General features: G+C 46.5%; 1 protein-coding gene across 3 annotated transcripts in view; it reads left to right on the forward strand.

The window, feature by feature from the left end:
• LOC118787761 (A-kinase anchor protein 13-like) overlaps positions 1-13462 on the forward strand; it is a 66464-nt gene that overhangs the window by 30646 nt on the left and 22356 nt on the right. The window contains exons 7-15 of one of the 3 annotated variants that reach the window (XM_036543417.1): positions 2773-2897; positions 5013-5332; positions 7780-7827; positions 8292-8354; positions 9992-10175; positions 10304-10406; positions 10874-10996; positions 12822-12864; positions 13083-13194. In XM_036543417.1, coding sequence (XP_036399310.1) covers positions 2773-2897; positions 5013-5332; positions 7780-7827; positions 8292-8354; positions 9992-10175; positions 10304-10406; positions 10874-10996; positions 12822-12864; positions 13083-13194 — 1121 coding nt within the window. The remainder of the gene's footprint in view (positions 1-2772; positions 2898-5012; positions 5333-7779; positions 7828-8291; positions 8355-9991; positions 10176-10303; positions 10407-10873; positions 10997-12821; positions 12865-13082; positions 13195-13462) is intronic. The other 2 variants (XM_036543419.1, XM_036543418.1) reach the window with 2 other exon arrangements.

The raw sequence follows: 13462 nt of genomic DNA on the forward strand, positions 1-13462 counted from the left end.
TGTAGAGCGGGAGGCACGTGACGCCAAGTCCCTCTTGTGGGCTGAATGATCCCCCTGTCTGAGGCCTCCGCATCTACAGCAGCTGGGAAGGCCTGGCTGCCGCTTTGAAGTGGGAATGCAATTCTGTATGTTCAGCCTCTCTTCCAGCCTTCTTGTATATTACATTACACTTTTTTGTTAACAGTGTGACTTACATAGCTCACATTTTACATGGTTTACACAGAGGGGTATTTACTAAATCTGCCTAGGTGCCATGCTCAGCTCTACAGCAGCAGTCCCCCCCCACCTGGGAATCAAACTTGAAAATTTTTAGGTTACAAGCCCAGTGCCTTAACCGCCACACCACAGAACATGATTTACAATATGCATTTAGATTTTGATATGTACTGATAGCTTTTAACATGAACAGAAAGCTTTGTGACAAGCTTAGCTTTTTAAGGAAGTCTGCATTGTGCAGGTGTTTTGCTATTTGTTGCTAGCAGTAATAGCCAGTTTGATTAACAAATGATTAAACGCATTACTGGCACGGCACACTGCACGAAGGGGCATATTTTATTTATTCTGTCAGCTAAGTAGGAACTATAAAACCAGACTGGCTGAGAGGGTATTTATGAGGGTTGACATAAAGCTTGAACACGGAAGAAAGTTCTGTGGCATTATCACAAAGGCTTTATGAGGGAAAAGCCAGAGTAACAAGCCAGACTGAGCTGGCCGGAGTGAGCAAGAGGGAGGCGGCCATGCTGTGGCACTTGACAGCAGGACTCGCTGTAATGGAAACAACGGAAACAAGGCCCAACTGACAGCAGTAAGCTCCTCCCCTTTTTCCAGGATCCAGCCTCTAGCCTCAGTGCTGATGTGTGTTCATGCTGGCCTGTCAGGGGTGGGGGTAGGGGAGCAGTGAGGGGAGGGTGAGGGGGATTGTGTCATGTGGTGGGGCGCCCATCAGGCCCTCCAGCTGTGTGGGGTGTGACAGCTGTCAGAGGTCGCAGTCCCCCGCTAGTTTTCCTGCAGCGGTGTGACCTGAGAGGGGCCTGAGAGAAAGCCAGTGTTCCCTCCGTCCTCAAGAGGCACCCCCGCGTCATCTCGCTGTGACCTGTGAGCAATTGTCACTCTCCTGACAGACATAAGGTCCTCCTGAATTGTGAAGAGAGAGAGAGGGGAGGGAGCGAGAGAGCGAGAGAGCGAGAGAGCGAGAGAGCGAGAGAGAGAGAGAGGGAGGGAGCAAGTGCAAGCAGGAGACAGAAAGAGGGAAGAAGAAAAGAGACAAAAAGGAAGCAAGAGAAAGGGCCGGAGAGGGGGTGGGAAATTAAAGCTTTGGGAGTCCTTGAGAAGCTAAAATATCACTCAGGTTAAGGTTTTGGGGGAATTTTCTAAGCGAGTGCTGAAAATTGTCATGATGAGTAAGTATGGTGACTCTTCTTAGCAAGTGACATCACAGGGCACCTAGAATGATTCTGTGAAAAACTAAACTCAAGGAAGGTGTCTGGTTGGACATATAAATCAACCTTATAACAATCACCTAATTTTGTGTGTTCCTGGTATAGCCAACTAAACCTTTTCCTTGGGGTTTCTTTTCCAACATGTATTGACTGTTTTTAGCAAACCTGAACTCAGTTTCTTAAATTCAGAGCTAAAATTAGAAGCTCTAACTGTTTATGTAGTTTAAAAAAAACAAACAAGCAAATTTCAGACAAATCTGAAGTTCAAGCTAGTTCCGTATTACATGATTTCATTTTTTTATTTGAACATTTCTGAAAAATGTATTATTTCATAATAAGGTCATTTTCGTTCACTTAATATTTCTGAAATAGGTTATTATAGAATATATATATATATATATATATATATTATAGTCATAGACATATCCATTAGAGGTGACTTTCTTCATCTTCTGTCTTAATCACGTTTAAGGTGTCCCGGTTTCCTGCAGAGCATTGCTTTTTTACTTTTACAGTCCACCAACGCAGAACAGAAATGTGGTTGGGGTCAAATCATTCACACTGAATGGGAAAGCCTTACCTCATCACAGTGCATGTGTACGTTCTCTGTGCGCGAGAGATGGAGAGCTTGCTGCAGTCGTCACATGTCGCCCATCACAGTTATGGCTCACCCAAAAGAGTTTGTCATCGGGCTGGCGCATGTGACCGCTAACGGTTCCCAGGGCCCCGCCGATGTTTTTCGTCGGGCTAAATAATGCCTCCACTGTGTCGCATGGGGACGGAAAAAGCCTGCGTCCCAGGAGGAAATAAGAGGCTTCCTGCCCTATGACAGAAAGAAATCTATGAATCAAAAAAGGATCATCAGTTTTGTAAACTCCGCCTGACATCCTGTCCAAGCGGATTACAGCGAGAGATGCAATAGCCGGCTTTGTGCTGGTTTTGTGTTGAGCTGTGTGCTGGGCTGTGTGGGCTTTCTCTGGCTGAGCTTCAGATATCTGTGGTGGTAGGTTTTTTTCTAGTTGTGTGTGTGTGTGTGTGTGTGTGTGTGTGTGTGTGTGTGTGTGTGTGTGTGTGTGTGAGTATGGGAGTTTTATTCTCCTGTAGCTGTGTGTGATGGTTGTTTTCCTGGTTGTGTGTGGCTGCATGGGTAAGTGTGTTGGTGTGTATGGCAATTTTATGTTCCTTTGTGCACATTAACAGTATGCTGTTTTATGCGTCTGTGTGTGTGTGCTTGTCAGTAAGGAGAGTTGTGTTTTTCATGTCTGAATGTTTGCTGTCTGTATGGGGGCTGCTGCTTTCTGCTTATTCTCACACCCCCTCTCTCTGTTCCCAGAATCCCCTGTGTCTCCGACCCCTAAGAGCGTGTGCAGCTCTGTGTCCACCACCCAGCGGGATTCCTACAGCGACGCCGATGGCTTCTTCAGCACTGACACGGGCGAGGACAGCGTCTTCAGGAAGGTGAGGTCACCCCGCAGGGGCGCGGCGCAGCGCAGGGGAGGGGAGGGGACGCCAGCGGTGACGCAGGTGTCCCGCTGTTTCCTGCACGGGTCCGGTCACTCCCTGTGCTCTCGTGTCCTCCGGAGCAACGCTGAGCTCATCCATTTTCCTGCCCCCCCCCCTAACATCTTGGACGTATCTGCTCGCTGGATTAAGGAAGGGACTATTTCTCAAAGAGCGACACCTAACATTTTTTTATAAACACTGGCCTTGGAAGGCAAAGGCATGCATTGCCTCATGTCAAAACACTGCTTTGTGTGATGTTGCTTGTTTCATGACCTTTTGTGTTTTCATTCGAGCAGCTCCCGGGGGTGTTCTAGGACTTTAATATTCGCAAGCACCAATGATCAGAGCAAATGAGGCTCGTTATCTTTATGCCAGACACCACCCTCATCTTGGGCCTTTGGACGTCTGGTCAGCTTTGCAGCCCTTGACGTGCTGATTTCGTGTGACGTCAGTACTTTCTCTAAAGGGATTTCGGGCAAGCACACTAATTATGACCTCACCCCCCTCCTCCTTGCACCCCCCACCTTTGTGCACACTTAGTGGAAGTCATTTCTCGGGCACATGAATAGACGCCTTTCATCCCCTGTGCCCCAACAAAACCCTCTGTGTCTCCGAAGCCCCTCTCCCAGCTCTCTCGCTCCCAGCTGTGTGGCCTCCCTGGCCAAAAGGTAGATCCTGTGCCCAACATTAAGAAAGTGTTAATCGTGATGCACTGCATCAAACCTGTCTCCTGAAAGCTGTTCCAGTGTAAGAGGACTCCTTACTCGGAATGCATAATCTCACATTCTCCCCCTAGCTGCTGCCATCTGTGAGGCAGTGAGACCAGTTTGTCTTCAGCGCAGTCAACGGTCACTGTTCAAGTAGATGAAATGTTTCAGAAATGCCTTCCAGACCGATTTTGGTAAGACGCAAACTGCTTTCTAGCGCCTAAAAAGTGTTAGCTGCGATATGTTCATTTTTGCATGATCTCACGCTGAGTCATTTGTTCTGGAAGCGTGTTTTTCCAGGGCCCCAGTCCTCGTAAAAAGCTGAGTGTGGCAATTATCTCCAGGCCGCTGCATCCGTCCCCCCTCCCTCCCTGCTCACCGCCGTCTGGGCCTGGCCCTCGATCAGAATGCGCGGGCTAATGATACACTTTCGAATGGAAATGATCTAGTCCCGTTCCCATCTCTAATTTCACGAAGGGCGCATTTCTGCACTTATGTAACGTCGCGGGGCTGGAAAGGCTATTTCAGCATGTCGTGCGGGATTAGCCCTCCGGCCGCAGCGAAGGTGGCAGCGGTGCTCACGTGGCCGTGATCTCAGAGGTCCTCTTTGGTGGCTAAACCGGCCCGCCCTTCCTCACTTTGCCATAATCACAATGGAGTGCTCTGACCTTTGGATTCACAGCAGCTATTTCAGCATTGCAGGTCACATGGACACATTAGCATTAGCATGAAAGTTACAAAGTGACGATTAGTATAAATGTTAATGTAACAAAATGAACAAAGGCTAGCCTCATGGATGGCATTATGAAGTGAACAAAAGTTTGCATTAATATTAAAAAATGACCAGCATGCAATTAAACATTAAACATGAACAAATTAACATTATAATAACAAGGCCAGCTATAATGTTAGCACTGGACTAAGATTTGTAGTATTGGAATGTTTAAATGATCAAAAACTGCAGTTTGGCAGTAGGAATTAGCATTACAATAGCATTACACAGCTAATAAATCCTAGTATTAATGTTAGCGGAATGAACAAAATTAGCATTAATGTTAAATTGTAGACTAACTTGAACGTTGACATTATAAAATGAAGGAAGGCACTGGCTGCAAAATTACAAAATGAACAAAAATTCAGAGTAGCAAGAATGTTACAAAATGACAACCAATTTGACATGTGGTTGAGACTGACGTTTCTTTCACACATCAGATGCATTGCATTATTTGAATCTTCATACATGTGGCCCTTAGTAAATATGAGTAGGACATAGACAGTTCAGCCTCATGCCTTTTTGATGCAGGTTGTATGTGTATAACTCCATAGAAAGAGATCTTTACACGTCCCCGCTGTTGTCTCGCAGGCAGAGGAGCCGGTGACAGGGGACAGCACCAGTGAGGTGTCTGTGTCCTGCTCCTCCACGGACGACACAGCCAGCGTGGGCCCGCCCAGCTCCACCCCGGACAGCTGCGTGGACGCCAGGAGGTGGAGCTCGGAGGAGGTGCGGCAGCCCGGGGGCGCCGTCGGGGCAGAGGCCGAGGAGGAGGAGAAGGACCGGCTGACGGAGGTGCCCGTGCGCTCCGCCATCCTCCGCTCCTCCATCCGATCCCTCTCACCCTTCCGCCGACACAGCTGGGGGCCCGGGAAGAACCCCGGGGGCGAGGCGGAGATGAATCAGCGCAGGTGGGTCCCACACAGCACTCTTCTCCCCGTCTGCCACACCCACTCACACTTGGGTCAAACCTGCCTGCTCATACTTGACCAATCCAGCCCACTCACAGCCAGACCGCACCCTCAACACAGCTCCCGCAGCAATATGGGAACAGGTGCCCAGTGTTCTCTTATTGATGTCTGGATAGTGTCTCACTTGTGGCATGATACTGTTTTTTTTTTTTATTTGGCCCTTTCTTCAAAGTGGAATCATGAACCTTTTATGGCTTTAGGAATAAGTTCCTTTCACAACCCTGTGGAGGAATGCTGCTTTAGTAGGCCCCAGAATAGAGCTGTGACACAGCTACGCAATACACGTGGAACTCCTTGTTCTATTTATTTATAGTTTTTCCTCACAATGTCTAGGAAAATTAAGCCCTGTGCTTTTGAGAAAGTTGGATGCAGGCCTTTTTTTCCAGAAAGGTAGCATCACAGCTGAGAATGTGTACACTGGTAGAAAACAGAAAAGGGATGTCAAGAACCACAGATTGTGGCAACAGGATTTAGTGCTGGATAATGACATTAACATTAACGGCATGTGGACTCAGCGTTCGGAATCCTGTCCAGGGTCAGGTGACCCTGTTGACCCTGCTGCGCTCCAGTGTCCCAAATCAGTCATTGAGCTTGGATCATATGAATCATACTGTAGCCCACAGATGCTGGGAATATAGTCTTTCCTCAATGGGCTGAGCTCATTTATTAGGCTCAAGAACTGTCTGCCTACATCCTTTTTTTAAATTAATGTTATGATTGGAAAGTTACCAGTTTATGGTAGACACCATTTTAGACCCCCTGTTTTTTCCCAAGCACAGTTTTAAATCTGCTTACTCTTCTACCCCCGACATGCGCACACACACACACACACGCACACACACACACACAGAACTGCTTGGCTGTGTTCCCTCTAACTCTCTGTAGTAAGCCAGGGAGATGGCTCTGATGTCATGCAGAATAATTTCCATCACTGATCAAGTTGTGGGCATCATCACTTTCCTCTGGATGGAATGGAAATGGAATGTTCCACTGATGAGCAAAATTTCAGTTTGAAAACAAGAAGCAGCATTAGATCCGAATAAACTGCAGAGCCATTGTATACATGTAAAAATTTACAAAACAGGTTTTGGGCATTTTGGGCAGTTCTCTGTTATTCAGTACTCAGTAATTTTATTTCATGTAATATATTACCCAATAACATTTCCACATGAAAATTTATCTCTATGAAAAACCATTTCTAAATGAAAATCTGACATTCACATTTATTTCAAAGCAGAAATAATGTGGCTAGCTCGCTACTCTATGAGTATATTGATTTCTAGCTGGTGACATTTTTACATGTGATCTGTTTTTAATTTACATAATTTTCTGAATAAATTTTGCCAGCTGCTTAAAATTTTCTGAGAACAGTCAAAACTAGCTGTTTGTGGTTGATGTTTCAGGCGGTTTCAGTTTGATAACATCCAACACTTCTTAATTATAGAACTTTATTCACTCGACACGGGCCTGGGAAAGCAGCCACCCAGTGATGCTATCTCACAGCCGTGTGACCCAGCGATAGGTCACAGCACTGTACATCACTGTCACCCACACGCTCATGGCCTTTCCCTACTGACATCATCAAGGAAGAGTGTTGCCTCGAACGCAGCTACAGCCAGTAGAAAGAAGATATCTATGTGCTATTTAGTTCCCATAATCTTCCTGAGTCAGAAGTGTGTAGAATCAGGTCAGTCGCAGCTGCAAAGAGAGTGTCTCCTCCATCTCTGTGGTTACTTGTCCTGTAAGTGGAGGATCCATATTGACCCCCCTGGGGACCCCCCACCACAGAGTGAGCAGGAAGTGCAGCCCTGCTCTGAAATCGGCCCTGTGGGAAAGAGGCCGCTTGGGCCGAGAGGGGGCTTTTCTGTCCTTTCTGTAAACAGCTGTGTCACCCCCACGTCCCATGGGCGTGGGGACGACGACGGGGACGGGGACGGGGACGGGGATGGGGTGGGGGGAGGGGGGCTGCTTTGGAGAAGGATGTGACCTCAGACCGACGGGCCTACGGTACCGTCAGGTCAATTCCTCCTTTCTCTTCCTCACGCCCTGCCGCCACTCATCCGTCCAGTGGGAGAGAGGAACCAGAGTCACGCCGTACTTCCCTGTTCGCCACACATCAACTTCATTTGTTTTAAAACTCATCTTCTGCCACATCACTCTCTGCCTCACCCACCTTGTGAAATCTCTGTCACTCTAAGTCCCAGACATCCATCACGAGCGATGAGGTTGTTTGTAGACACTGACGCATGCGTTGAGGTTCTGATGGGCTGTCATCTCTCCTGTGTTTCATTAACTCATCCACTTGTTTTTGCAGTATGTTGAAAGAAGAGTCATCCTTTTCATCTTTTCTTCCTTGCACTTATTACTCTCCATCCATCATTTTTCAGTTCATTGCGAAGTCTGGGGGATGGGAAGCCCACCTTTCATAGAAGAAGGTATTGCAAAGATTCCTCAGTTCTTCCATTTCATTTCTAATGGTGTACCACAGTATTGATTGCAGGAAAAAATGCTAAAAACCTACCTCTCTAAATTTGCCTGAGTGATAAAATACCTACGGTATACTACAGAATGTATGGTATACTACAGAAAAACATATTTTCCGTAAAGGAATTGCTTCATGCTAGAAATGCACTTTACTACACCTCTTTACCTAGTGAACCCTAGAATATGGACTTAAACCCATATTTATACATCTATTAATGTTTAATGCGATTCCTCAAAGGCGAAGGGAACACCAGTGTAGTCGCCACTCTCTCTGTTTTATCACCACATTGATTTTCCCTCATCCCAGTAATTCCATCCTCTTCTTATCTCTGTCTCCCTCACCTGCCCCACCCTGCCCCACCCCACTCCGTCCCCCCGTCCCTGTCCCCGTCCCCCCGCCCGCTTGCCCTCCCAGTATGAGCTGGTGTCCCTCGGAAGTCCCCCTCAGTCCCGACCCGGATGAGATTAGTAGCAGAAGGTACGGTGTGGCCACGAGGGAGGTCAAAATGCACAGCTCTCTCCCCCCCCACCCAGCTACTGCAGGGAGGGCCTTGCGCAGTGGAGTGTTGCATGCGCTTAGATTTGCATGGTTTTGTGTGGTTGCGTGCGTGCATGCTCCCCTCCCCACTCCACCACTTTAACCACCAGCCTTGTCCATCTCTTCCCCCACTCCCCTCCTTTGGTTACCAGGTCAGTGCTGGTGCAGCTCAGATAGCGTGATATTTGACAGTCATTTCCGCCAGCTGTGTCTTGAGAGAAAACGAGAAAGAAGCTCTTCCTGTTGGTTTGTCTGGAGCCAGAGTGCTGCAGGAGGGTTAGCATGCATCTTAAAGCTGTGCTGGGCAGAGTTTAGACAAGGTTTTGTGTGCAAAATGACCAATATAGTCATCTTCATCAGTGAGCCAGATGTCAGGTGAGCTGTGCTTTGTTTGAAACATTGAAACACTGCTGTTGTGGGCTTTAATATTTATAAATGTTTGATCTCGTATCATTTCCTTATTTGATAGTCTAGAGAAGATACATCCAACTTAAAACTATCTCTAATCTGTACAATGCGTGCATATGCAGTTTATTTTCAACTATTAATATGGCTAGCCTCTTTACATTCTTTTTTAATAATGAGAGGAGGGCACATTAAATTTAAACTATGAGATGGCTAACCGTAGCTTGCGGTACAGTACAGTACAGTTGCTGATCAAATCTTTTTTTGGCAGTTTAGCAGAAATAGCCTGCACGTCTGATGTTAATCTAGTAAACATCCCTACGCTAACAGCTCAGGTTGTCCAGCCTCCCTTCCCTTGGATGCAGCAGTGTTGCTTTGGTTTCTCATATTTAAGCTTGGGTGTTTCCTGCATTTCCCCTGCTCTTGGTGTTGGTGCTGCCTCCCCTCCCCCCCCTCCTTATTTGGTGAACAGGTCCTTGTAGAGAGGATCATGCAATCTACTTGATCCACAACAGTGCTCATACCTCTAGGCAGCCAGCCCCGGTGCTGGCCTTCAGCTGAAGCAATGGGTCTGGTACCCCCCTGTGCCCGGTGCTGGCTCTCTCAGAGCCCAGTGGGAATGCTGCATGTGTCTGCTGTGGGGTGGTGCATGGGTTCAGTGCCCTGGGTCTGTCTGCGTGGTCTGTGCTCACAAACAAGTGGCCCTGTAAGCCGGTCTGTCCCCTAGCATACATCCCCTTGTGGTTGGAACTTTCTTGAGAGAGGAAGCTATATAGCAAAAGTGCAGAAATTTAAGCGCACAGCTAAGCAGACATTGTCCACCCTGTTTGAGGCTGTACTTTAGTGCCTCCTGTTTGGCTAATCTCTGCTGCACTGTGCACTTAAATCATGCACTGAAATTACACATGTATGCACGGGGCAAACTGTAATGGGGGTATAAGTCAAATATTGCAGCACTTATGGAAGCCCTCGTCTGTAAGGTTCTGCATTTCCAGTTGGTTCCTTTAATCAGAATCTGAACTGGCTCAGCTAGAGGCTGACAGAGGAGTATGTTGGAGAGAGGTGGATGCGGCTGTTCCCTTTAAGAGATGGATCAGTGCCATCCGCTTCTTCACTGGCTGTGTGGAGCCTCGGTCATCCTAACCCCCCAGTGCTGTTGGTTTTGGCTGCAGCTACAGTCTGGAGGGCCTGACTGCTGACAGGGAAGGGGTCAAGGACTCCCCCCCACAGGGTGCGTCCCCGCGGGACCCCCGACGGTTGCCCAGACAGGAGAGCGAGGAGCGAGGGTCGCTGGTGTCCCTCACCGAGGAGGAGCAGGAGTCCGACCTGGGAGAATGCAGCAGCCTGGACAGCCAGGTAACCAAAATATTTCTGTGTTAAGCCAGCCACTTACAGGCTGGCAGTGATACCCGCAACAGGAAGAGAATATCTCACCTTTTCCTTTTCTTTCCTGTGGTATTTTTTTTGTGTTTCTTTCATGACAGAAATCTGGAAGACTCCGCCCTGTCAGGCACAGCTGCCCCTCCATGACCCTGCCCCTCACCAAATCGGTGTCCATGTTGGCCATCAGCCAGAGGGAGCTGGATGGTGAGTGCTGCCCCCTAGTTGTTACCTGAGAAGCAATCCTGGCTCCCCTGCCACCCCTTCTCCTCTCTTCCTCAAAGCTCCTGTGGTAGCACGCTGGTGTGGGCGTTCTGGTCCTTGTTGGGATGTTCACGGTCTGTTGCGTTCGGTGTCCACACTGAGGTCGTCACCCGTGGTTACCGTCTCACCTCCACCCCTCTCTGTTCATTTGTTGCGTGTCTTACTGAAGATCCTGATTGGTGGATTTTCCCTGCCCCGCCCTTATTTTTGCTTTTGGATTATGGGTCCTCCTTCCTCTCTTCCTAATCCTCCCCCACCCCCTGAGTGGTGATTGGAGGGTTGTGTGTCTCAGGCTAAATGCCCCTTTTCTCGGGTATGTGTGGGTAGTGATGACGTCCCAATCTGTGCGTTGTGTTAATGAGATGGTACTCTGATTTCTTTGTGCTTGGGAATGGAACCCCCCCCCACAGCGATGGGACGGACTCGGCCAAAGAGGCGAATCTCCTTCTCCTTCAGCATCTCGCCAATCCTCCCCAAATCTAAAACTGTCTTTTCTATTGGCTCTTCATCCAGTGATGAGGAGGAGTCTGGCAGTAAGTACACACCCATACCCCCCCAAAGAATGGTGCCCGAGTCCCTGTTTAATATGCTACAGCTGTTACTAAACGAATGTGTCGCTCACTGAATAAACCCTCTGGCTCTAATAAGACTGAGCTGATACGAGTGACGGCTTGTGCGTCTTCCCTTTGTAGAAAGACCCTGGGGACACCTCATTGTGTTTGTTTTTGCAATACATATAATGTCTCAGGCCAGACAAGACCTTATCTACACTTTTTATCTGGACCCAGTAATTCACTTCCTGTATATCCATTTTACATCAGTGAATTTTCTCCAAACTTGACCAGCTTGCTAGCTTCAGTCTCAAAAATATGTTCTTTTGGATCGGTTTAACCCAAACAGCGTTCCTGAATAATGTTCTTTATCTTGGAGGTAAACAGAAAAATTCTGGCAGTGGTCATTATTGGATTTGTTTGAACATTTCTGCTTTTGGCATCTGATTTCTCTCAGTTTTAAGTAACACTAACAAGTGCACACTAATTGTTTTTGTCTGTTATTAAGAAGTGCATGTGCTATGCGGTAAGGAAGTATTTGACTGGTATGAAACTGGTGACTTTTGAGTGGTATTACAGCTAAAACATGAATCCTGTCCAAAAATACATTAATCTCCTACCATACTGTGCATTAAGTTAAAAAGCTGTTATGACCTCTTTTACAAGGGTCAGTAATAAGATGCTATCTTACTAAGAACTTATTTTTTTCAATCTTCAGTTCTTGTAAAAAATCTCCAGTATTAGCAAGTATCAGTGTGACGGCTGCTTCTTTAAAAAGACTGCGGCGGAACTCAGATATTGAGAGAGATCCAGACCCCCATCTGGAATAACCATCAATTCTCCCATTTCAATATCCACATCAGCAGCCTTTGTGTAAATGGAGATGTTGTTCCTCCTATAAGTGAGCTGCAGGCCAGCCTAAGAAGTCCGCCCACATCTTTACTTAAAGAAAAATGATCACAGCTGGTCATATCTGAAGGTTTTCCCTCTGTCCTTATTTGTCTCACTTTCTGTGTGTATCAAAGACTATTCCTATATATTACTTATTCCTATATGTTACCTATGCCCTGAAGTGAATTTCATTGCTGCCTTTTGTATTGAGAAGTACACCTTTCCCTCCACTCTCACATGTAGCTCAAATCAGGTCAGGGTTCACTTCAAAGTAGGTCTGTATCAGCTAAGGCTGTAATGCTGCTGCTCTATTAGATTCATAACAGATGTGTCTAATAGTGATTATTCCCTGTTCAGTCCTTGCAGTTCAGAATAGAGCTGTTAAGCATGCCCCCTGATCGCTTAGCTTCGTTTTCATGGCCTGACCCTGCACTCTGGCTTTGTCTGGGACTTAGCATTTTGGTTGTATTAAGGAAATCTTTTAAATGAAGATGCACTGTTTAAACATTAAACATTTTTAAGCATGGGCATGGGTTGAATAAGTTAGACAACCCTCTTCTGTGGTATTTATTTATATGGATATGTCTTGGGGCATGCTGACCAGATCCCTGTAGTACAGAGGCGTAATAAGTCTTGCTGCTCTGTGTGATGTGGAAAGCATAGCTTCTGCTTTGAAAAATCTTGGAATTTAGAATTTAAATCTTAGAATTTACTTCCTAGAATTCCATTTCCTGGGAACACTACAGTAGCATATTGTTTTCCTTACAAAAACTGACAAGCTTCATTTAAAGGCTGTTCAGTCATTCTTTTCTAAATAATTAGCATGATCTTGTTTTACATCTCTCCTCTTACTGCGTGATATGCCTCAGTCAGTGATGTTCCAGTATTTCAGCTGTTCTGTCTGCTTCTGTTTCAGGCATGAGGACCTTACCCAGCGCCTCTGGCTCCCTGGGATATAGGTAATGTGTCTGCTGTCTACACTTTAACTGTATGAACCTCTCAGAGGATTAGCAATGTCTTTGATGATTTGTCTGGAGGGTATTTATTGGAGTTTCCCTCATTTGCCTGTTATATTGCCTGTAATTAGGCAATTTATATCTTGACTGATTTTAAAAAAGCAAGGAAGAAAATATTTTACAAGCCTTTAAAAAATAAAATTAATGTTCCTCCCCATCAGTATTTCTGAAGAGGACCCTGGCCCCCTCAGAAGTGACAGTGAGGGCAAAGGTGTGACGAAGGTGAGCCGGACCTTCAGCTACCTCAAGAGCAAGATGTACAAAAAGACCAAGGTAAGTGCACCCCGGCAGAACACACAAGGGACGTGGGGTATCACGTATCCACACAGGGCCAGCTATGTGTTACAGAGAGGGAAAGAGACAGCAGGGTGAGCTGTATTCCATTTGGTTAAAAACAGTGCAATAGTGCCACAGAAAACTGTTGCACTAACAAGCTATGATACTAACTTTCCTCAGATTTAACAGTATGATATTAATCATTAATTTGTATATAATGATTAATATCATACTTTAATGAAAAGAGATAGATAAAGATATTAGC

The sequence above is a fragment of the Megalops cyprinoides genome, chromosome 13 (assembly GCF_013368585.1).
Source record: "Megalops cyprinoides isolate fMegCyp1 chromosome 13, fMegCyp1.pri, whole genome shotgun sequence".
Lineage (NCBI taxonomy): Eukaryota > Metazoa > Chordata > Actinopteri > Elopiformes > Megalopidae > Megalops > Megalops cyprinoides.